This window comes from Scleropages formosus, chromosome 1 (assembly GCF_900964775.1).
Source record: "Scleropages formosus chromosome 1, fSclFor1.1, whole genome shotgun sequence".
NCBI lineage: Eukaryota > Metazoa > Chordata > Actinopteri > Osteoglossiformes > Osteoglossidae > Scleropages > Scleropages formosus.
In genome coordinates, this window is record NC_041806.1 from 31,262,102 (window position 1) to 31,286,809 (window position 24,708).

At 41.9% G+C, this 24,708-nt stretch overlaps 2 protein-coding genes across 4 annotated transcripts in view; one reads left to right on the forward strand and one right to left on the reverse strand.

Annotated features, from left to right (window-relative positions):
- The window catches only part of rad51b (RAD51 paralog B), a 50,423-nt gene extending 44,744 nt beyond the window's left edge, over positions 1 to 5,679 (forward strand). For both annotated transcript variants that reach the window (XM_018735175.2, XM_018735176.2), the window contains one exon: positions 4,034 to 5,679. In XM_018735175.2, the coding sequence (XP_018590691.1) occupies positions 4,034 to 4,170 (137 nt within the window). In that variant the 3' untranslated portion in view covers positions 4,171 to 5,679. The remainder of the gene's footprint in view (positions 1 to 4,033) is intronic.
- A 5,390-nt stretch (positions 5,680 to 11,069) lies between these two features.
- LOC108924058 (mRNA decay activator protein ZFP36L1-like) lies at positions 11,070 to 16,269 on the reverse strand. Of its 2 annotated transcripts, XM_018735177.2 has the most exons (3): positions 16,072 to 16,269; positions 13,621 to 13,662; positions 11,070 to 13,385 (listed from the first exon to the last, which is right to left on the reverse strand). In XM_018735177.2, exons 1-3 carry the CDS (start codon positions 16,123 to 16,125, stop codon positions 12,375 to 12,377), a joined length of 1,107 nt encoding a protein of 368 aa, XP_018590693.2. In that variant the 5' UTR covers positions 16,126 to 16,269; the 3' UTR covers positions 11,070 to 12,374. The 2 variants fall into 2 exon arrangements, with proteins under 2 accessions (XP_018590693.2, XP_018590694.2); XM_018735178.2 differs by lacking the exon at positions 13,621 to 13,662 and having other exon boundaries at positions 11,087 to 13,385; positions 16,072 to 16,268.
- Positions 16,270 to 24,708: the final 8,439 nt, after the last annotated feature.

Genomic DNA, 24,708 nt, shown 5'->3' on the forward strand with positions numbered 1-24,708 from the left:
TACTTTTTATTATATGATTCTAGTGACATTTTTCGTAGAAGTCCTCATCATAAAGTTCAATGGGTTCCTCTTTCAGAGCATTGAGTTCATCTGTTGTCAGCATGATGTTTTTATAGAATTTAGGCTTGTCTGAATGGTCACAGTCTTGCTTTGGCTGCATAATTTCTGGTCTGGAAAGCCCTACAGGTGGGTGTTGGGAAAAAATCCATGCAAGGGAAATCTGTAACTAGATTCCTTGAAGATGACCTTCACTTATGTGCTGTGTACTAACACTGCTATCACCTACTCAGCAGAAGTGAAGTGTCCATAAGCACAGTCTTGAAAAACCACCATACAGAAAACCTTCTGGCAGACTAACATACAAAAACAAGAAGCAGAAGAAAGTGGGTGACTCAGCGTTTCCAGTGGTGTTGCAGACGAAAGCTACCCCCAGTTATCGGTGGGTGGAAGTATCTTCCCATAGTCTGAGAACCTCACTGAAACATTGACCGTCCCTAGTGCCCAAAATTGTAACGGTTGCTCTGTTACCAACTGGTTTGATTAGATTACTTTTAGTCATCTTGAGGCGGGGCGAGGGAGGTTGGTTATTAGGGCGATTACATAAGGCTTTAGACAAGCCCAGTCTGGCCCAGTGTTGATGTAAAATGTATGGCAGGTCTTATGAATCCATCCATCAGGAGGTCTTGCATTTGTTATGAAGCTTCAACCCTTCATCTACAGCTGTAATTAGTTGCTAAGAGGTAGTGCCCAAGCCTACAGCCAAATATTTTTATTACTGATGTGACTGACTGTTCTTGGCCCAGTTGGACCCATTTCAAGACACATCTCAGTTACTTTATATGGTACCAGGTTTTGTTAAGGGGTTAATTTCAAGACCTTCTATCTCCCTCCTTTTAAAAGGATTGAATCAAAGCTGGAGTCTTGAGTTGATACCAGAAGTTTTGTTTAACTGGGCCCCTTCAGGGGGTGCAGAAAACAGTTGACACAACTAATATTAATATCAAGGAGCTAATAAGGAGTAGGGACACTTTTTGCCTTCAGAACAGCTTTGGTTCTTCTGTGTGTAGTGGGATTTCTGTGTAGTGGAATATTGCATTATATTGCATAGAAGAAAAGCCTCCAGCTCTTTGAAGGATCAAAGAGGACACAATTTCCTTCATACCCTGTGCTCCAGAACATTCCAGAAAGGTTCAGTGATGTTTAGATCTTGTAACCAGGGAGGCTGTGAAAGGCATTTGTCTTTATCTTGGTGTTCAAGAAACTGCTCTTGAATTTTTTTAGCAGTGTGTACGGGGTATTATCATGCTGGAATATAGGAACTATTCAGTGTTTGGGCTATAGGGTGCACCTGGTCCTGCAAAATGGCCTCGTGTTCCTTGGGTGTTAGACGAACATGCAGAGCAATCGTCAGACCTACTGACTCCCGTGAGATGGCTGCACATACCATTACAGACCCCCCCACCATGCTAAACAGCTTACAGCAGACATGGTAGGTTAAAGGCATTCCTTGGTTTTGTCCAAATGTAATCCTGTCCTTATGTAGAAAATAGTGAAAGATGACTCATCAGAATGTCTTTTTTTTTTTTTTTTTTTTAAATGGCTAAGGGCTCCAGATTAGGTGGATCTTATTAGTACATTAGTGCATTGGCCTTGGATTCAAGCAGTTTCTGAATAGCAGCCCTGTATACATTTCAGTTTTGTGACGCTCATTACATATAGTTTTTGTTGATATTGAATCACACAGGTGCTGATTCCATTTTACTGTCATTTTTGAGGCTATACTTTTGCGGCATTTAGCAACTGTCCTGTAAAATGTACGTCTACCCTGTCAGTGAGCTTCAACTTGCAAGCTGTAATAACAAATGAATTATTTTGCCATTATTTCTAAGATTGCTGCCCTTGAAAGGCTAAATCTTGTAGTTTTTGTGACCAATGCACCTGCAATTTCTGCATTGCATTGCACCTGCATTGGCCTCAGTCAGTCTGTATATGCCTATATATGTCTCTTTCAGTCTGGGTTTTTAATCCTCTTCAGTTTACATTTCTGACTTTGGTACCTCTTTCAAAAAGAGATGTGAATTAGATTGATTTTCTGTGTGATCAAATTTTCCTCTTTGGTGATTGAAAGGCTTCCTCTTTCTTTTTGATTTGGTATTTAAAGCTGTGAAATTTAGCACCACTGTCCCATCACCATTAAGGAACACTTCTAGTGAACCGTTTTCAGTCGTGTCATAGGCTGTTGAAATTGTTTGCATACCACCACCAGAGTCTTGCTCACAAGGCGGTGATATGACGCATATTTGTTCCAAGCTCAGGACTGGCTTGGTCAGGTGGCACTCTTCGTTTCACAGAATCATACAGTCTGATCTGAGAGGGCCTGAGGGCCTGTGCTTCCTGAAAACAGTGGATGGGCTGTTTGATTCTTAATTTCACTTCCTATATTGGGAAAACCCTCACCGAAAGTGGAACAAAAACTTGACCGTAAGAGAGGACTGGGTAGGAGTCAGGTAATGGTAAATACTAGAAAATTAAGGGAAGAAATGAAGCAGCCACCATATTTCTGTTACTGCTCCATCCACAAACATAAAGGCCTGCAATCTGTGCTTAGGTGGAATTATGAGGCATCATCACCTTTTTTATAGCCTGTTGCTCCTAATTCCTATGCTTAGAAAATGGTTATTTTTCTGCCACAGGGTTTAGGGATGGCTAACATTGCAACGTGGTCCCTTCCAATACAACTAGAGAGAGCCTTCCAGAGAATCAATAGTGCTTCATAGTGTCACCCAAAGTTAACATCCAAGTGTATAATCCAGTCTTTTCTATTGTTCCTCTTATCATTAGGTTACTTGAAGACTCTGCACTAGATCAGCTGTGATGTGAAATCTCTCCTTTCCTCTCCAGGTCTAATAACCATGATCCTTACATGATCCCCTATGTGCTGTTTTTTTTTCTTTTTTTGCAGCCTATGCCTGTTTACTGAGCTGTTTATGGAACATGATGCATGATTTTGAAATCATGAACTAGAACTGGACTCTTAATCATTTTTTAAATGTGTTAATCAAGTCTGTGTTCTTCCTGGAACATCTCATAAATGAAGAGCACATACACACGCCCACGCATTATCTGAAACCCCTGTGCCAAGCCTAACCCGGAAACACAGGGTGCAAGGCTGGAGGGGAAGGTGACACACCCTAGACGGGACGCCAGTCCATTGCAAGGCACCCCAAGCAGGACTCAAACCCCAGACCCACCAGAGAGCAGGCCCTGACCAAACCCGCTGCACCACCGTGCCCCCAAAGAGCAAATATAGAGCTATGAATTTACATTTGGTTGAATGTTTTGAATCATCCAGTTTATCTATTAATATGCTAACTGCAACATGTCTACTGCCACACAGAGAGGTAAGTGGGTGTATAGTCAAGTTTTGTTATAATTACTGTGGTCAAGCACCCCTGTGCAATGGAGTGGCACCTTGTGGGAAATTTTACTTAGAGCCTACAGTATTGCTTTGTTTTCTGTATCAGTTCTGCTGCTCTTGTAAATTTCCTTATCTTTCATGTGTTTCTGTGCTGTGCAGTTTTTTGTTAAATTCTGCTTGTTTTCTTTGCAAATGGACAGCTGTGTGCAGAAAACAGATTAGCTCTGCAGTCACCCTGTTAGTTATCGGTATGTGAAATAGGGGGAGAATAACAGAAAATTGGTGTTCAAATCCCAAAAGGTAATATCAGAGCTGTTTTGAAACAACCCATTTAGCTTATCTTGTTCCATTTATTCAGTCATTTTTAAAAAAAAAAAAAGGATTTACTGCTAAGTGTCTACTCTGTTTACCATTCCTCCAAAGATTTGAAAACAACTGCAATAAGTCTGGAATAATAATTGTAATAATAGTCCGTACTTACTGTAATGAAAAAAAAGAATAATTTAACGTTACTTGGAGACTTCCCATTACCTGTGACATTGTGTGATTGCTTTTTTGTGACGTAATTATTTTTGTGAAGGACAAAGGCTTTATTATGATGTGTTGGTCTTTTAGGTGACAGTAACCAAGCAGACCCCTCCCATCAAGGCACAGATCCAGGGCTCCAGCCCATCAGGGTGCGAACAGGATTCAACTGTAACCTGACGCAGGTCTCGCCCACTGGCAGCCACTCTAGGAGCAGCGTTTCCTGAGGATCGCAGAGCCCACTGTGTTCCTTATTAAAAAACACAGAAGACACGGGACAGACCACCCTACTTCGGACAAAGGCTCAATGAATAACCGGATGATAGGCTCCTAAATACAATTGGTAGGGTGGCCTGCATGGTTTTCAGATGCAATATGTTGCTGGTTATGCGTCACAGAAGACTGTTTGTGGTCAGACACACCTCACCGCATTGCCCTCCCAGCCTGCGGTCATGTGCCCATTGCCCTTATCGCCACTGTTGTGTACTTGCTGGGCAGGATGGCAGGCTGTTAGCTCAGTAAACGGCAGCATTTGTGGAGAAGTGGTTGGCCAGATAGCACCTGGGCTGTGGCCTTGTCTTTTATGTACGCTTTAATCTACACTGTTTACCCAGTCCCTGGGCTTCCCAAATGGCTGAGTGATAGCCAAAAATATTAGCAATAACTTCAGAGGGCTGTTGTATAATAAAAAGACCTTGTTAACCTGTGGCCTCTACTGCCATAGGTTCCCATGCAGGTGATGATGTTACTTACCGCAGTGATAATGAGCTGTTTGGTCATTTTGGAGTGAAGGCTGAGGTTTGTGGGACACAACACTTCAACCTATCACACTGAGTGATCTCACTGATGGGAATGCAGAGCAAAGTTCCTTAGTGTGTCACTTCTTCTACTTCTGTGGTGTCAACCCTGTACACGGTTGGTGCACTAAATAGACTAGCTGCAGAAATATGTTGTGAAATTAACGGCCAAGAATTTTATTCAAGTTGAAAAGAGATGACTACTTGAGCTTGCGCAGTATTTCCTGGCAAGGCAAACCACAACCGCTAGAAAAGACTGTCTTTTTTTTTTTTTTTTTTCTTTTCTCCTTGATCGGGGTCAGTGACTGTTTTTGTCTACACTGTCATACTGTGCAGGATTGCACAGAAGCAGTGTGACTGCAGGTCTGAGGTGTGAAATAAAGGCTCAGGTAACACTTTAGTGCACATGTCTTTGCGAATCCCCAGGTAACAAGCCCTCAGGAGGTGGAGAAGGAGAGAGGCAGGGAGCCTGCTGGACAGGTTCTTATGCAGGAGTTAATCTTAATGGAAGGCATCCAGTGTGATATTTTTCAAAACTTGTCAGTTGGCTGATTATTTACTGGATCTTGCACTCCCTTCTTGTTTTTATTACCTGCCTTGAGAACTGAAGAAAGGGCATCGGTCTTGGCCTTCTCCAGTGGAGCTCAACCAGCTGTTGCCATAAGGCCCAGGTCTGAAGGAGGAGATGAGGAAGTTTGCCTGATTATTTGAACAATGGTTTTATTTTAGGTACTTCCTCATTTTTACTGTATACACATGTGAATAGAGGTTGGTTTCTCAGGCTCAGACTGTCAGAACCTAATTCTAGTTGTGACCCTGAAAGTAAATTGTGTTTGTCCTAAAGCTTCTTGTACTGCTTTGCCATTTATTCAGATTGCATTGATTTTCATTTATTTATTTTTTTTCCTCCCGTTTTGTATTTGGGAGATATCACATCCCAGATTAAAAGAATGGTTAATAATAAAAGTAGTTGTTAGTAAACTGAAAATAAATGGCTCCATTCCTTATTGTCTGGTACTTCCATTCCCTCAAAAGAAATGAAATCCATCATCTGCTCCCTAAGGACCCCTCTAGGCCAAGAGAAAAACTGCTTGTTTTTGTTTCAGTGTTTATACTTCAACTTAAAAATAAAATCCTAAATACAGCATGGGAGGTGAAACTGCAAGTAATTTTTACAACTTAAATTAAAAAAAATATATATATTTTGACCAGGTGCCTTTCATAGACATGACAATCCAAGCTGCAATTTAAAGAATGATGAATTTGTGTTTTCATTGGGACATAAAAACAAAAGCAGAGGATCCCAGTATTTCGAGGCATTTCTATGTATTGTATTGTAAAATGGTATAAGGGCATTGCTTCCTGGTTACTGTAAGAACAGACCATAGGTGTCTATACAAAGCTCTGAAATGTATCAGACTGTGGGACTCTTGGAAAGTGTGAAGTTGGTTATTGAGCTTTTTTTTAAACCAAAATCAAACTGGAAAACAGATGGTCTCATTGGGTGGATTTAACTCCAGAAACGAGAATGATTTATATTCATTGTGTTTTAGCCCATATAAACTATATGAAGTTATCTGGACTTCCTTCCTCTTGTAACATAAAACAGCCCATCGAGAGCAATAAACAACCATTAACTACAAGTACTGTAGATCTACCTGTTCTGACCTCTATGTGCGAGTTCATTTAAAAAGCATCCAAATTACCAGGTCGTCACAATTGGATTCTTCCCCTGAATTTCTTAAAACAAATTAAAAGATGAAAAAATTCCCAGCTGTACCAAGACCTTCGTGGAGTGATGTTCGGTACACCTGTGAAGCTTTGCACGAGGCTGCACACCAGCGTGCGCTTGCTTGTACTACTTAACCCTGAGGAGTGTGTAGAGGAAGACCTACTCATGTTTACATTAACCGAAGTGCAGAAGGTGGCAGAATGACTCAGGAGGAGAGTGATGAGCCCAGAGCACACAGAGAAAACAACACTGTACTCTTCAAACCACAAGCCCAGCTTGTTTTCTTTGGCAACGGCGTGTTTTCACAGGTCGCCTGAGTGAGCCTGAGGCTGTCTGCCCTGCCTTTGCCCACAGGGAAACCAGAGCATGTCTGAACCTTAGATTTCAATCATTTCTACACCAGCCCCCCACCCCACCAACACTAACACTGCTCTGCCTCTCTCTCTCTGTGGCTCCTTTTTCAGAGTAGCTGAAGAGTTGACATGTAGCTAATGTGATACTGAATTACGAAGATTAAATTTGTGGTGGCTGATTGATGTGCTGGAACTATGTCTTTCTTAAATCAAAAAGCAACTTCTTCTTACAGCTACTGGAGCAACAGAGAGAGGAGCCACTGCATTCGTCTCAGGTCGTGCTCTCCTGATGAAGAAGTCCTGGATGAGGGAGAGTCAGGATGTGATGTTCAAAACTTTAAAGTGAAACAATGAGTGGAAATTTGCGATATCAGGTTTGCCTTTTTCTTTTGTGAAAGTATACCCTCACGTCCCTCTGCTCTTACCACATCCACGGACCGTACCATTGCCAGACCTTCCCAAGAACCAACAAACTACTTCCTGGCGTGTGTGAAATGCCATTTAACTCGACTTCATCATAAACAGGAAGTAGGACTTTCCACGTCACGTGCAGAACAGTCATTTTGAAACAATGGGAAGCCTGGGTGTAGAGAGCACGCGTGCAGCGCCTCGGCTGTTACAGCGAAACCAGAAGGCCACCTGAGTTTGGGAAAAGTGACGTGGACTTTACTACAAATACAGTTGGACAGTGTGTGTTCTTTGGGAAGCAGTTGGTATGCTAACACAATAAGTGTCTTAATTCAAGCGTGAAGGACAAGTTTTGAAAAGCAAACACATTAAGTCAGCTTTGCACTAAGGCCGGTTGAAAATGTGTGATTTGCAGGGGAAAAAAAAAATGTTCACCCCCCTCCTTTCCCCCATTGACCTGTATCCTTGGGAAAGTGCTGGGCTCAACTGAACTTGAATTTCCTGCTCTGGCAGCACTTTCCTGGAAAACAGTTGAAGCGCAAACCATGCGCAGGAAGGTGGCCAGTTTACATTTACATTTATTAATTTAGCAGACGCTTTTCTCCAACGCGAAGTACATGTCATAGAAAATACAATGTGTGCATTACATTAGCAGAAAGAGCAACATAGATGCAGATGTTTAAGTACAGTTCTTTCCACCATATGAATCAATGTACATCACTTTGGTAGCTGCATAAAACTATCTGAATATTGACGATTCCTTCCTAATTTTGTTTGTATATATATATATATAGAAAAAAATGTGTATATATTTATATATACATATACAGTATATATGTAAACATTTACATTACAGGAGTAGTTGAATGAAGGTTTATCCATTAACAGGCGTGATCTCAAACTTATAGTGCATGAACATTTATACTTTACATGAACTTAATGGATCATGGTCGAAGTGAGTCCAGAAGAGGTGAGTTTGGGAGGCTGTTTGCAAAATAGGAAGTTTCCTTTCAACAAATACATGGACGTTTAGCCTGTGAATACCAGCGTACATGTGAGAAACGGAACCCATGTTTTCCTCCCTCAACAAACCAGAGTTGTCAGGAAATGAAATAGCTCCTTTTTCCAGAGCACTAATCATCTGATAATGTCAGAGACTGGTTCCATGGCAAGAGGCCATGCAGGTGCGATGCAGCAAGTTCTCGAGTCACACTAGCTAAGTTAGGACCTGCCTGTGGGCTGCTGGCCCATGTGTGGCCTGACAAAAGCACGTTTCTTCCCATCAACTGACTTCCCCTGCATCTGCCCGGGGCTGACAGCCAAGCATCCGCACAGCCGTTCATTGTCACTGTCGAAGCCTGAACGACAGCATGCGGGGAGAAGGAAATCAAGGATGCTGATGCAAAGAAGGCCAGTTCAGTATAAATCTGCAGTCTCTAGGAAGCTTTGGCCTATAGAATAGGCTGAATGTGTTTTTTTTTTTTTTTTTCTTCAGGGTAGCAGTAGTATACACCGATCAGCCACAACATTAAAACCACTGATAGGTGATGTGAATAACATCATCTCTTTACAAGGGCACATGTCAAGGGGTGGGATATATTAGGCAGCAAGTGAACAGTCAGACAGGGTCATGGGTACCCAAGACTCATTGATGTGCGTGGAGAATGAAGGCTAGCCCATCTGGTGTGATCCCACAGAAGAATTACTGTAGCACAAATTGCTGAAAACCTTAATGCTGGCCATGACAGATGTCAGGGGACACAGTGCATCATAGCTTGCTATGTATAGAGCTGCATAGCTGCAGACCAGTCAAAGTGCCCATGCTGACCCATCCACCACCGAAAGCGTCATAACTGGACCATGGAGCAATGAAAGAAGGTGGTCTGGTCTGATGAATCACATTTTCTTTTAGATCATGTGGACAGCCAGGTAGGTGTGCATCATTTACCTGGGGAAGAGATGGCAGCAGGATGCACTATGAGAAGAAGGCAAGCCGGCAGAGGCAGTGTGATGCTCTGGCCAATGTTCTGCTGGGAAACCTTGGGTCCTGGGATTTATGTGGATGTTACTTTGACACGTACCACCTACCTAAAGATTATTGCAGACCATGTATACCCCTTCATGGCAACAGTATTTCCTGATGACAGTGGCCTCCTTCAGCAGGATAACGCACCCTGCCACACTGGAAAAATTGTTCAGGAATGGTTTGAGGAACATGACAGAGTTCAGGGTGTTGACTTGGCCTCCAATTTCCCCAGATATCAAATCTGATCGAGAATCTGTGGGATGTGCTGGAAATACAAGTTCAATCCATGGAGGCCCCACTTCGCAACTTACAGGATTTTAAAGGTCTGCTCACATCTTGGTGCCAGATACTACAGGACACCTTCAGAGGTCTTGTAGAGTCCCTGTCTCGCTGGGTCAGAGCTGTTTTGGTGGCACAAGAGGAACCTACACAATATTAGGCAGGTGATTTTAATGTTGTGTATATTCTAATATTACCTATCCCCTGATTCCATCCCCCTATTAATACTGGTAGTTCATACTTTTCCCCATCACTGCACATTAGCTCAATCAACTTGATCTCCAGCATTTTAGACCAAATCACACCATGTTCCATAGGTCAGTATCTAATAGAAATGTGCATACCACTGTCAATAACTGCACATTAGACCTTTTATTCAAAAATATGGGGTTTATTTAAACTGCAAATTGGTCTTTACAAAAAAAAAAAAAAAAAAAATTACTGCAGGAACACCGAAAGAAATACATTCAGTTTGCTTTCATTGTCAATCCTCACTATAAACACTTATTTCCAGCCCTGATCACCCTCCCCCCAAAACAGACAAAATAGGCAGAAACTTGGAATGTATTCAAAGAGGCACTTATAACTACAGAGAAACAAAGTTAAAACCTGTTTTTCTGTCACACACTGCCTGCACTTTAATAACCTCTCACTTGCTGGGAGAATGGTTTGATTCCATTATTCACTCATGGTAAACTAACAAGATCAGAGTTTTAAAATTAGAAAGAAACTTATTTGACCATAAATGCAGAATTAAATCACTTTAGAACACGTATAAAAATGTTAAGGTAACAAAACTGAATACTCTCCACAATAATAGACTCCTACTCCCTAGACCATCTGTCACTCGTTCGCAATTTTTTGCTGCTACAACATTTTTAAATGCTAAATTGTTAAACGTTTTGGTTGCCAACTTTTTTTTTTTTCTTCCCAGAATCTTGGCTTGTCATTGTAAGTTTACTTTTAACAAATTTTTTAAAGTACATATTTACACACTCCTGTTTACTACTTCAAATTTGAGGCAATTGTCTCAAATATCAGCTAAGTCAATGTGCACCAATTCCTAGGTTAAATTTCTATATATATTTTTTTGAGGACATTAGGCAATGGGCTACACACTTGAACCGCAAACAAACCACAAAGGACCGATACAGAACCAGGGGAGCAGCTATATTATTGAGATTTGCAATGTCAGTCCACATTAAGGTGTGGAGTTTAGAGTATCGGGAAGGGACTTATTGTCAAGGCAAGTTATAGACTATACATTCTAAAGGTCAAGTAAGGCCAATAAGCCCACTCCTACTAGTTAAGTTTAGGAATGAAAGTAAGCCACTGTAAGAATCCTGAAATTGCAGTCCAACATTAAGGATGGAAAAAACTTACAATAAATAATTAAAATGCAAAAAACACTTTTGCAGTCTGTTTTCCCCCTCATGATAAAACAGTGGAGAGAAAAAAAAAAAAAACTGAAGAATATATTAACTGTGGAAAAGTTCACAATCTTTAGATTAATATGGAAGATCATAATTTAACATAAAAGAAAATATATTCTATCGTTTCATTATTATCCAGATAAATACAAACAAAATTAACAAAAAAATGCATATGATCAGCAATAAATATGTTTGATAAATAAGCAGTGACAAGCAAATCTTACATTTTGAAAGGTTTTCCAAAACAAAAAATAAAAAAGCAAGCGGTTATGAGAGGGCTAAAAAAAAGTGCTCCACAAAGTGGAATTTAGGTAGGAACGGACCACTTTGTGGCAGACCACAGCTGCACTGATGAAACACAATGTGCCCATGCTTGGCAGAATGCATTAAAGTCTGGGGTAAGGGCAGCAGAAGCAGGAGGGCAACAGTCTTGGTGTCAAAGGTCATTCTCCCCCCCCCCCCCCCCAACATCAGCAACAATCTCCTCCCAAAAACAAGACATTTGAAAGAGTTACATTTAAATAAAAACATCTTAAGGCCACAAGTTAAGGATGCTGTCATGGTGATGAAAGGGGGGGCAGAACTCTTATCACACCAAAATAAAGAAAATGAGTATTTTCCTGTCAAACTCTCAAGCCAGTACAATCTTCCCAATCTTTCAAATCCTTCCTGCAGATTTTCCACACGTGGGTGTTCCTACAGGAATGATGGGGCCAATTGCAGGCCTTTGCTTTAGCACTGGCTACAACACTCCCCCAGGCACTTTGATTCTTTAGCTGCTGCTACAAAACTGTACATAAGGCTGTGGTTGCATCCTTTGTTTGCCAAACATGAATAGGGATCCTGAGGCAGTGGCCAGTGAAGAACATGAAACCATGACCAGGGAATAGGAGAAAGACATCACATGAGATGTGTAGCATTAGTCACAGACTAACACCTTTCCCACAGAGCTCTCGTTTTCTACAACTGTTTCACCCTTCTGGCACCAAAGAAAGTGGGAGGCATGAAGTCAGATGTGGCTGTTTTGAGGAACTTATAGGAGTTCCCCCCCCCCCCCCTTTTATTGCTTTAGCTGAAAGGCCATTTTAGACTCTCCCTTAATTCAACTAGTCCTTTTGAAACTGGAGTTCTGAACGGTTCTTCTGAAGTAGAACTTACCAGGCCCACATCGGTGAAGGTTAGGGTAGCAATGTGCGAGGAAAGGCAAAGTGAACGGCAGGAAAGGATTTGACTGTCACTGCGGGTGAAGTGGGGCAGCATTCAGCTTAATTTAAAACAGTTGGATATAAATCTGACTGTCCCTCACTTGTAAACAAAGCCAGGAAAGTGGGAAGGGTGGAGCAGGAGAGGGGAGTGACCACTGCCTTCCTTCTCTTGCACCATCTCAGTAATGTGTGTCTGATTTACTCATCTGAGATGGAGAGTCTGCTGAAGATGGGTAGGCGACGCGTAGCATCCAAAACAGGGGACTCTGAGCCACTCAGACTCCCTGAGCTGCTCTGGTACCCTTCTTGATCTGAGAGGGATTCCGGAGGGCTGGAAGGCGACTCGGACATCGGTCGGAAGTAGGCTGCTGTTGGGGAGGGGGGTGCTTGAGTTGAAAGATCGCTGCTGAACGCACCACCTAGGCTGGGGCCGAACAGGTTCCCCAGTTCCTGGCTGGAGTAAGTGAATGGGTTGCTGGGCCACCCACTGAGATCCTCAGTGGAGAAGATGGGTGGAGGGGTGACAGATGTGGGGCTGTCCTGCAGGCTGCCTGTGCTTGAGAACCCAGCAAAACTATAGCTGTGCTGGAGACGGGGCCTCTCCAGCTTGTTGGAGGTTGAGAGTGGTGGAGGCCCCCGGCGCTCTTCAGCATTGTGGACAAAGTGGCAGCGTGGGCCATAGGGGCAGAAGCCAATGGTGTGGAAGGTGCGGCACAGCTCCGTCTTGTACTTGGGGTGGCGGCTCAGGCTGCGGAGCTCACGGACACCATGCGCAAACTGGCACTTGTCACCGTACTTGCAGGCGCCATTCTCCTCAAAGGGACGGCACAGCTCTGTTTTGTAGCGGCTGGAGTTTACCTGGCTGTTGCCACTGCCAGTCATGCTGAGTGACTTCTGCAGCAGACGCTCACCGCCTTCAGAGAAAGAGCGATCCCGGAAGCGGTTCTCCTTGTTGCTGCTGCCACTGCCCAAGGTGGGCAAGGGGTCTACTTTAAGGCCATTGATGAACTGATTCTGGTTGAACTTTGAGCTTGGAAGAGAGGCAGAATGTCGCCTCTGGTACATCCCACTTGTTGAGGGGGTCCCCACTGCCTTCCTGTCCAGCAGGGCCCCAGTGGGGGAGACCATCGTAGGGGTGCTACCAGTGCAGGAGGCAGGTATCTGATGGGAGCCAGTAAGGATGTTGTTGTTGTAGTTTGTTTTGTTGTTCTGTTGACAGAAACAGAAATGTGTCATACATTATTCGTACATCTTCATACTTCTCCTTAGAATATATTTAATGGAAGATGAGCAAACAACAATATGTTTAATTAGACCACTCTGTGGAAGCAAATGCTAATCTGGGACTGATACAACGACAATGTTCTTACTTTCAAACTTTGAACTGGACTCGGCATACGGATGAGAAATTCAGCTATAAACAGCAACGCATGGTTTTGGTTACCTGATGCATGTTGTCAGTCCCACACCCCAATCTCCAAGAAGTCTAGAAAACAATTTAAAAACTCTTGACTCAGTACATTAAAAGCTGTAGCTACATGATTTTTGTTAACCTTTCTAATACATATACTGTACTGCAAAGAGTCTTCACAAATTAAAAGTACCAGTTAAAAAATAAAATAAAATTTTTTTTTTACAATGACAAGCTCAAGGGCTTGTAGCAAAAAGTACTTACACAGGGCTAAATGTTCTGAGAGCTTTTCACAACTCTTGGAGTTCCCAAATTTTAAAAATTTCTTGACATTCGCTTCTTGATCTAATCTGAATGGTGCAATACTTTCAAACTGAGCTCTTACTACGCACATTTAAACAAGTGCACGAGATCATTAAAATTGCAAGCTTTAAGTGATCTTTGCTCTTTGAAAAGGCAGACACATGTACAACAAAACTGAGTAAGCCAAAAATTTCAACATCTGACATACATACCAGAGTAATTATTTCCTGTCACTTTTCAGAACACATGACTGACCACACTCAACTAGTGCATCAGTTTTTAAACATTACTATTGTTAAAGTTTCTGCTTCTCGTAGGAAACCTGAAGCATAATATCACGAACTGAATATCCTCACTTTTTCCATGTTACATGCCTCACCATCTTGTGGAGGAAACACTAGAGATTCAACAAGTGAAGCACTAAATGGTAGCTAGTTTTAAGATTCCCATCTTGAACAACCTTTGGTCCATCGCCACTTGAGTTACTAAATGAAGTACAAACCCAACCAGTAACTCAGGTAGAATTCATTTATACATTACAAACAGGTACTAACAAAACAAGTGGATCACTGGACCTTGAGCCTTAACCGACAGTAAAGAAACACCAAGCGTCTTACTGACTAATCACTTTCACCCCGAAGTCAACTGAACTACAATGACTAGAGTGCAACACAGATCTGGGGTTGGAGGCCAGTAAGTTTATCCTGTAGTCAAGAGGAAGTTCACAGGTCTTGGCCACATCTCCCGTGTGCAGCTTCATGTTCTGCAGAAGCTCCACTCAGCACTGCTTTTTGAGTTGGTCCACCAGAGAACTTCTAAACGACTGTGGCTGCGCCGCAGCAGGCCACCACACAGCTAGCCCTTTTAGCAGAAGCAGGACTGCTTCCCCAGCAAAAAAGGTCTAAGTTACACCACTTGCATTTACTATTAGGAAGTGAACCATGTACAATTTTGATCGGAAACTGATGTTTTAGACATGCAGCAGAACTGAGGAAAAGTTTTGTGGTGAAATATGCAGACTCGCTCTCCACCACGGAGACCTGTGGCCATTCAGGAACGTTTTCGGACTGCGGGGCGAGGACAACAAGCCAAATTATTGATTTTTTTTTTTCCTTCTTATGAAATCTGAAAGATGAGCTCGCTCTATAATGTCTGTGGTTACATAACGCGGCCTGCGCGGGCGACGTGACTCAAAACCAGAGCGAAAAATACCATAGCGGAGTGTGGAACAGCGCTTTTTCTGTGCGCATGAAATCCGCATTCCTACACGCGTTCATTCATTCGTAAGCTTCGTGGCGGTTTGTTTTGGTGCAAAACCCGCGAAAGGGCTGTTATAACCCGTTTTTAACCTCAGTTATAAAGTTTAAAAGGAGCAGTAAAAACCATAAAGCAACTTGCAGGGCTAGTGAGAAGGGCAGAGCGCGTGCCACCACTGTACAGTGCATCACTAGTCTATGTATGTGCACAGCCTCGCGCTTCGTACAAATTCACACGTGTCTCCTGCGAGTATGGGGATTCCTTTAGGGAAAGAAAAAAAAAAAAAGTTGCGGCTACGGTGATTTGAATAACCTGCAAAAGTAGTTATTTAAATTTTATCCCTCTGCAGAACGCGCTCAAATCAGACAAGTGTATAAAGAAACGTCCAACTAAACTTAAGCCTATCACGAACTAAAGATTTCACTACAGTGAGTTAAAACATGACACCTGTAAGAATATAACTTAAGCTTCTTTGCCCAATCAATGACACGAATGTCAACACAGTAGCTTCTGAAAGTTCTAGTAACGGTGGCGTAGTAGTATCTACAAGTGACGCGCTGCTTAACAAAAAGAAAATGATAACAGAACAGTAAGTATCCCGCCCCTCCCCACCAAACCCTCACAACATGCGGGCCTGAGTGCAAATTTAAAGACAGCACTGCCGTATAACCCCGTGGAAACGTGTCCGTCTGCGACCTCAGCGTGGCAGCTCCACAGCGAGCCACGCGGCGACAGCCGAGCTGCGAATAACGAGCAAATTCCGCGAGCGCACCGCCGTAGCGAGCACGCGCACATCTGCGGTCACGGGGAAGAAAGAGCGCTTCCTTCAGTTGCGCCTTTTTTTTAATATCCATCGATCGCTGGCGTGTTAAACACTAAGTTTAAAAACCGCAGTGGGCCAAAGCTGTATAAAAAGAAGCGTACCTTGGTCATCATTTCGCCGAAGTCAAAGAATGTCGACGCCACGACCGTGGTCATCTTCGTTGTGGAAACTTTTATTTTGATGAACTATACGAGTTACGAAGTGCTGAATGAACCAGCCAACGGCGCCTGTTAGCCTAGTCCAGCTGCCTCCACAGAGACCCCCTCTGTCGGTGCTTCGCTCCGCGGGTTTGCTTTATAATCGCGCCGAGAGCTCTTCGCTTACAGGAGGGGCCATGAGCCGGTGGGCGGCTCCGCCTCGCCGCCTGCTGCCCCCTCCGCCCTCTTAACCCCCCCCCGCTCCGCCCCCGTGTCGCCCTGCAGCGGGGAGGGACCTTCCAGCGCGGGCCAGGCACACAGAGCGCTACCTTCAAAAGCAGAGTTTGTGTCAGCGTAGCGTTTGCAGTTTAACACTTTCGCAATTCGCAGAGACCATTAATTCCTCAGCTCGGAACGGTACCGACCTACTCTTCCGCAATACTTTATACCTCCAGCTAAAAGCGGTCAGCACCGATTGCTGCAAAGACGCGTCGTGCGAGAAGAGAGGTGAACGAACGGCTTCCATGATGGAGAACCGGCGCGGTCCCCACTCTCGATTCGTGGTCTCTACTCTGGTGCGTGCGCTTTCTCCACTCCCCCGCGGGTTGTTTCGGACGGTCCAAGGTGGTCTCGGTCGCTCCTCGGTCCCCGGCTCTGAGTCTTGGTCTTAGGGACCCAGCCTCCGCGTGGTTTCGGTCTGCCCCCTCGGTCCCATATCATATGCACCCGGCTGTCACTGTCCCAGTTTCATGCTAAACCGCTCTGTGAGCGTCGTTTAAAAAAGGCATCTCGAGAGCACTTTGAGCGGTACAACTCTACATTTCTTCAAATGACAACAGAGACACGTCTTTGAACCTGTTAGGAGCATCTTGTTGGTAGATACGGGACACAGACACGCAGTATGACGCAAACGCTATGCCATGGCACGGCACGAGGCCCGGCCTGTACTCCGCGCGACCGCTCGTTACCTCAATGAGGCGCGCGCGCTGGTGGCTGTGCTCTTCCTCCCAGCTGCACGTGCCATTTTACGCTTCGCACTTTAACCGCCGACAATCAGCCAAGATGGGATCTTGGTCAGCGAAATGCAGACAGAATTCACGGCATTGCATTATCCTCCGTCCAGCTGTAAATTGACAAGGTAAACGTCATCCATTTTTTTTTTGGTCAATATGGTTCATATATTTTAACCTGATCTGCGTGACGTGTTGGTGTTTTATAGTTTGAGAGATTCCATCGCTCAGTAGATCCCGAGGTTCTTACTCGTCACACGACAGTGTCTTTTCGCCATTTCCTAAAATTAAAATGACCTTTACCTAAAATTTAACTGTACCTTCTGATCCCAAGTTCGACTGACACACTTCGATGATTTGAATAATGTAAAATGAATGCCTGAGCCAGACCGTAACTTTTGCAGTTATTTAAAAAAGTAAGCAAAGCAAAGGGAATACTATTATGATGCAGTTTTCTTTAAAATTAAGAATAAGAAAGTCGTTATCATGTTTCCCACATATACTGTCTTTTGTAACACTTTCAGTCCTCATTCTTGTTAGTGTTTTACAGGTCCAAACACCATGATCAAGTAGTACTTTTTCGAAAAAGGAGGAAAAGAATTTTCCTATTAATAAACTGTTTGGCAAACCTGAATTGTCTTATAAAATTGGTGGGAGTTATATGACTTTTTTTTTTTCCATTTGAAGTATTTGTGAAATTCTGAACATTTTGGGATTGGGCACAGAGACTTTGGGCATGTAGGGAATCCCTTCAAGATGATGCACAGACCTACACAACCAATGGCTGAGTGTCTACAGATGTATCATGTGACAGTCATAAACTCATAAATACTGCTGCTGTATAGTAGTTAATGCTTAACATTGCGAAGGTTTTTGCTAATTAGTGAAGTTTGAACTCCATTTCCCCACTGACCTGTAAAATATTTCTTGAGGTGGTTAAAACCATTCATGTGTCAAATTATTTTTCTTGTGATCTTGTGTATTTCATGGACTATGTATGTATGTAAGCCATTTGCTTCCAAGTTTTTTTTTTTTAAATGTTAATTCATAATATCTGAAAACTTCAGGTGACAGGAAAGAGGCCATCAAGTTATTATTGTTTTTATGTGAATGTTCCCAGTGGACATAATGTTCTCATTTCCCATGCATTGTCTTTCCGCTGTGATGACTAAACCAATTTTTTGCCGTCGCTCTCGGAAAGCCTGGTCTGCATAAAGTAAAGCACAGGAGCCTCTTGGGTATGCAGTCACCAAAAGGGTAACACGGAATTTCAGAATGAAAATTATAGCACAACATGCAGCCAACATGGTAAAACTCATGCCTGCTAGTCAAACCTATGACCCTTTTCCTGTGGCCATTGTGACTGCTTTCTGCATCCATGTACATATGTTTTTTACACATATTTGGAATTTCCCTTTCCATTTTTTGTCCAATTTTTATGTTTCAGTGATCTAATGGTGTAAACATTGAGTCTGAATTTTCACAAATTGAAGTTCAATCACTTAATTGTTCATTTCTCCATTCATCTGTTGTCAGCAACCTCTTGTCTGATGCAGGGTGGTAGTGGTTTAAAGCCTATCCTAAAACATACAGACTGGGGTACACTGAGGTCAGGATGCCAGCCCATCACAAGGCAGTCATGCACACCCATTTATTCACACACATACACTGCAGTCACCAGTCTGCCTGAAACATGTTGTTTGACAGTGGAAGTAAGCAGGTCACCCAGAGGAAAACCATAGAGGGCATGTATACTCTACACAGATTGAGCCAGATTTGAACCCACACACCAGGAGCTTCAAGGAACAAGAACTACCTGCCACACCACTGTGTCAGCCTTTAATTTAGTGTGCGCGTGTTATAAAAAGAAATGCAGACCACGCATTAGTAGTCACTCTGGGTGAGTGCAAGAGGACATGGGTTCGATCCCTACTCAGTCTGCATGGCATTTACATGTTCTTCCTCTGTCTGCATGGGTTGCCCCCCACAGTCCAAAGATGTGCTTTTCAGGTGAATTAGTAAGTTGCCTTTAGCTGTGTGTGAGTGACAAACAGGAAAAATTATTTTGCTGGTATATGGATTACTGATTCATTGTACTGTAAATAGTGTATCTAGCATTGTAAGTCAACTTATGTGGGCTGATACTACATTGGAAGTCTGCTAAATGAATAAATGTAAACATGGAATTCCCCAGGCCCAGAAAAGGACATTTGTGTTTAAGGAGGCTTTGTGTCCTTTCTGGCTGGAAATTTTAACGGCTCTAACTAATAATTGCAGGTGAATTTCATTCTGTTGGTGAAAACAATATCTCTCTTTGGTAGGCATGTGCTGGCAGGACAGCTGATCATCAGACTTCCCAGAACTGAGGGCTGTATAAATTCATATTTTTGAAATTCCTTCCTTCAGTGATGCAGAGACATACCTGAAACGTTCAAAGTGATGACTGCAGTAATCTTTGTCGTGAAGTTAGCTGATGTCAGGGTGCAGTAAGATCTTCTCTATATGTACATTGACCCCACAGCTTGACCACTTCCACATTCCATTGCCTAGTGTGTTTTGGGGGTAACTGTGGTGAGGCAGCCAGTTCCAAAACTCATGGATGGATAACATATCATTGCGGCTGGGACCTGCCCGCAGTGAAATCATTCCCCTACCCAAAAATGGAGAACCTGGACTCTTATTTTAACCACATTGTGAACCAATGGTAAACATAATTTAGCCCTAATGGAGCTCAGTGGCAGAAGTTTTGCTAACCCAGCAACTACTTTTTTTTTTTAGTCCCCAAATTCAGTTATTTCAAAATACTTCCTGAATTTATTGTAGTCTGTATTACTGTTTTTTGTTGGAATAGACTTCAACCCTGATATCTTTCACATGTATTGAACTGAGCATCACCCATTGTGCAGTTTTCTTTTACTGACTTATGTGATTTAATGATGCATCTCCCAGAAAGTGTTTTTCACAGGTTGCTGGCACTCCAGTGGAATTTTAAGCTAAAACTCGGGTGAAATTCATCGGATCTTGTCTGCTCACCTCTTTTTCATCTTGAGACTGAAGGCCTGAAGTGATGGAGCCAGAAGACACTCATTTCACCCTCATAGTCCAGGTGAAATAAAAAATGAACCACTGCCAAAGAAAAGAAATTTGTGTTTATTTCCTGTGGGTTAGCTAAGTTTGTTACTTAGTTTTACTTTCTGTTTGCTGGGTGTTGTTAAAATGAAAGGTAAAATTGGGAGAGTGTGTTATACATAGGTTGAAACAGACAAATCTTCAGTTGTCTGAGCCATGAGCAGATATTTAGTGTTGCCATATCAAAGATCCATAGCCAAATCACTGCTCTTAATGCTATGCTTTGGTTAATGAACTGTGCTATTATTATTTACTAGTCAGCCACATTCTTTTACAGTGCACTCCTGGTGTTAAAATAAGTTTTGGAGTTCAGTCCAGATATTTTTCTGATAAAGGATTTGGAACTTGGGTTAAAAAAGTCATATTTATATTACTATGATGTTTTCTCACTGTAGCGCAGTGGGTAGTGCTGGTACGTCACAGCACCAAGGTCCGTACACGTTGCGTTCATTCGTTTTTGATTTGAAATTGAAAATTAAAATGCAAATTACAATTACTTTCAAAAATGAAAAAAAAAAAGACGAATTAACTATGTTTAAAAACCTTTTTTTGCTGAAAATGTAAAATTATTTAAAATATGCCTTATTTATAGTTTCTTGCCGTCTTATTTTTTTACTTTATTTCGTTTTGTGGTATTCTTGAACACCCTGGGTGTAAACTAATTGAAACCGCGCATAATCCATTTGTGGCTTTATCGAACATGCTGGCTTCGCTCCGAGTTCTTCATAAGTTAATATGGATCACTAAGTGCTTTTCTAAAGCAGCAAGAGACTGACAGTAAGGGAGGATGACATGTCCACTGAGAAAATGAGCAGGATTTTTCAGGTGCTACTTCTTAAGAATCTTATTACTAATTAATGCAGGTGTTAAAAGCACATTGAAGTTCTAGTTTACATTTATTTATTTAGCAGACCCTTTTCTCCAAAGCAGCTTCCAATGAACTCTGCATAGTGTTATCAGGCCACACACCTTATTCACCAAAGTGACTTACACTGCTAGATACACTACTTACAATGGGTCACTCATCCATACATCAGTGGAACACACTCTCTCTGTCACTCACACACTGAACAGCATGTCATCGGACTGTTGGAGGAAACCCATGCAGACTCCACACAGGCTGAGCAGTGATCGAACCCACGTCCACATGTACCACCCAGGTGCTGTGAGACAGCAATGCTGCTTGCTGTGCCGCTGTGCCACTGTGCCACCTGTTCTAGGTTAGGCTACTTGTTAAATTAACATATTCTGCACTTTAGGACATTCATCATATTTGGTATTGTAAGATTTTGATTTCTACACTTTGTATGATTAAACGAAAAGAGAAAATTAACAAGTCCTTTTGTGTGTGTGTGTGTGTGTGTGTGTGTGTGTGTGTGCTCAGAAACAATAAAAAGCAGTTTTTCAAATTTTTCTGCTTTTAATATTAAATCAAAAAACGAATGAAGGCATTGTAATTCGCATTTTGTTTTTCAATTTCAAATCAAAAATTCAATGAACACAACGTACACCGACCCACTTAGGTGGAGTTTACTTGTTTTATTGGCTTTATTTATTCAAGGTGGTCTGGTTTTCTTCCACAGTCCAAAGACGTATTCTTCAGGTGAATCGGTGACTCTAAGTGGTGTGTGAGTATGAGTGTGCAAGAGTGCCCTGAGATAGACTGGTGTCTTTCCTTGTGTGTACCTTGCTCTATGAAAAGGTTCTTTTGAACTGAGTACTGATGTTGAAATGAAAAACGTAATACATTCAAAAGTGTTTTGAAGAACTGTACTCTGTCATTGTTTGCCTAGCCCTCACATGTACCTCCTAGTCTGACTTTACTGGTTTTAAATGGGCCCAAGTCCAATACACGTAATTGTGTTTTATAGGTATGTGTTAATACCCCATTCATGCAATGGCCAGTACGAGCATGAGGCCAAGCTCTCTCTGCATTGCTCAGGATTGTGTTTACACAGTGCTACTTTAGTGTGTAGTCAGCTTTAAAAGGAATTGTTGGCACTTGAAATCTCTTAAGGAAAATCATGATCACCCAAAGTGACTCAACGCTCAGCATGGGTTCTACTTATAGAAACAGGTTAAGTCAGAGGAGCTTTGCATGCAGAAATATACAAAGCACTGTATTTTCATAACACCTTTCTCCTCTTATGAGGATTAATTTGAAACTGAAATACCTACAACCCCCATCTCTGAACCGGGGATACAGTGTGATATATTGTAGGTATTTGCTGTACCGGGACAAAAATGATAAATGGAAGACATGGTTGCTTTTCTTGAGTTTTCATACCTTCTGACAGTTCTTTAAAGCAAAGCTGAGACCATAACTGGATTTTGATTGAAAACACAATGGCATTTTCTGAATACCTCTGACAGGCTTCATTTGGAATGTTTCCTTATGAAACCTACACAAGTAACTGCTTAGTCATTCAGGATTGCTGTACTCCTTAAGGTACAACCCTGCATCAAGAACTCATGACATACAGTACATTGGTGGTGTACATCTCCCATCTCTCCCTTGGTGTTTAAAACAAGGTGATTTTACTACACATTGCAGTACTTTTGCTACACATTATACTACTGATAGAAAACTTGAGTGCTTGTAATGCTGTACTACTGCTTAGCATTAGCTTTTCTAGACTATTACCTATCCAACTTTAATATGTACAATTAGCAATAGCTTTATTAATTTTAGTTTTTATAGTTTATTCACCAGTTCATTTATGCTAATTGAAAACTGTTCCTCTTTTTCTTCAATGTAATGACTTGCTGTATAATGATGCCAGAGTGAAATGTACCATATTCCTTTTGACAAAGAGAAAACCACTGATGGTTTAGGGTAAGACACAAGTAAGGTTTATAACCAACAAAGGCAAGCAGAAATGGATGCTTTGATTACCACCTATTTTACTGGTAGAATTAAAATATCATTGGTAAAAAAAATAGAGAATTGGAGAGTTTAGACTAGTCCTGTGATGAGAAACAAAGACCAAAATGCAGCATACACTCACAGTGACTTCAGGTTTTGATTAGTCTTCAATTCAGTTCAATTCAGTTTATTTTTAAAGAGCGTTCTTCTAACAGTGTGACACAGAACGCTTTAATTAGACACTAGGTCTTAGTTCAAGTGTTTTAGGGTTTTTTTTTTTTTTTTTTTTTGCCTGGACTTCGTCTTGACTACCTGTGCAGGGCATGGTGTTTTGGATGGGACTAAGGGTGGTGTTTGTTCTGTAGTTTCCAAGACACCTCCAGTTGTCCCCCATACAAAGTGAGATGAAAGGAGCTAAAGAATCCTCCTCATCCTAAATATGTCCTCTTCCAACTTAAACCCCTCCATGCACACTTCCCCTCACGACCAGAATTACAAAAGGCTGCCTCTCTTCAAAACACTTTCCAAACCAATGCTGTAAAGCTTTGAGGTGGCCAAAGACCAGCCGCCATCTCCACTGCCACTCTTCCCGGTTTAGGCTGTGCCATTTCAGGAAACAGGCCAGATCAGACTACTTTTTAATACTTTCTCCTCAGATTTGTTCATGGTTTTTGTGCTTAGGGCCATTCATAGAGTTAACCAAGTTATATGAATGCAATTGCTACTAGTCTTTAGACATGTACTCCTTATAGTGCTTCATAAATCTGCATGTTTGCCCCAAAGCCTGCATATATGTTTTTGTTTATCCATGACCAGATTAGTTTTTTTTATATATTCATATTGTCAGACACACTGTTTACTCTGGGGGAATGTACATGAACTCTGAGTGAATATTTCAAAGTGCCAGTTCCTTTTAATGAGATTTTAGTGAAAATACTGAGTGTGTTTCAAGACACAAAGGGCAAATGTCCAAATGGCCACTAGTGAATAAATTTTAAATTTATTTCCTAATTTTTTTTTTTAGCTTCTCCTGTCTCATATTCATTTTATGTCTGAAATGTAAGCATTCTAAAATGGAGGCATAATTATTGTATATCAGGTCTTAAGTGATTCAGTTTCTTCTTCTTTCTGTTCTGAATGAGGCTCATTGAGTTTTTCTGGGCTTCTGTCATGGAATAAATTCAGCTGCTCAATGTGCCCTACCTATTAACTTTGCTTCCTTTCATTTTTTTAATATGATTGCCATGTTCCAATTTTACCACTTGTAATGATGACATAAAAATTATTTATTAATATCTGATGGCCATATGCCAAGAGGAGAGCTGTTAAAAAGTTAAAAATAAAACAATTCACCTGTGACATACTGCAAATATTACTCAAACAGTATGAATTTCAATACGCTAGTCTGTAGTCAACTGTCTTCTTTGTTGCGTTTGTTTCTTTAACTTATGCCTTTGTTCAAGTGCTCTGTGTCATTGCATGAGAAGAGCACTCTGTAAAAATACATTGAATTGAATTAAGTTGAATTGAACTTAATGAATTTGTACTCCCCAAGAGCAAGAATTTTGGGAGTTCACTCCTTAGTGCCATTTCCAT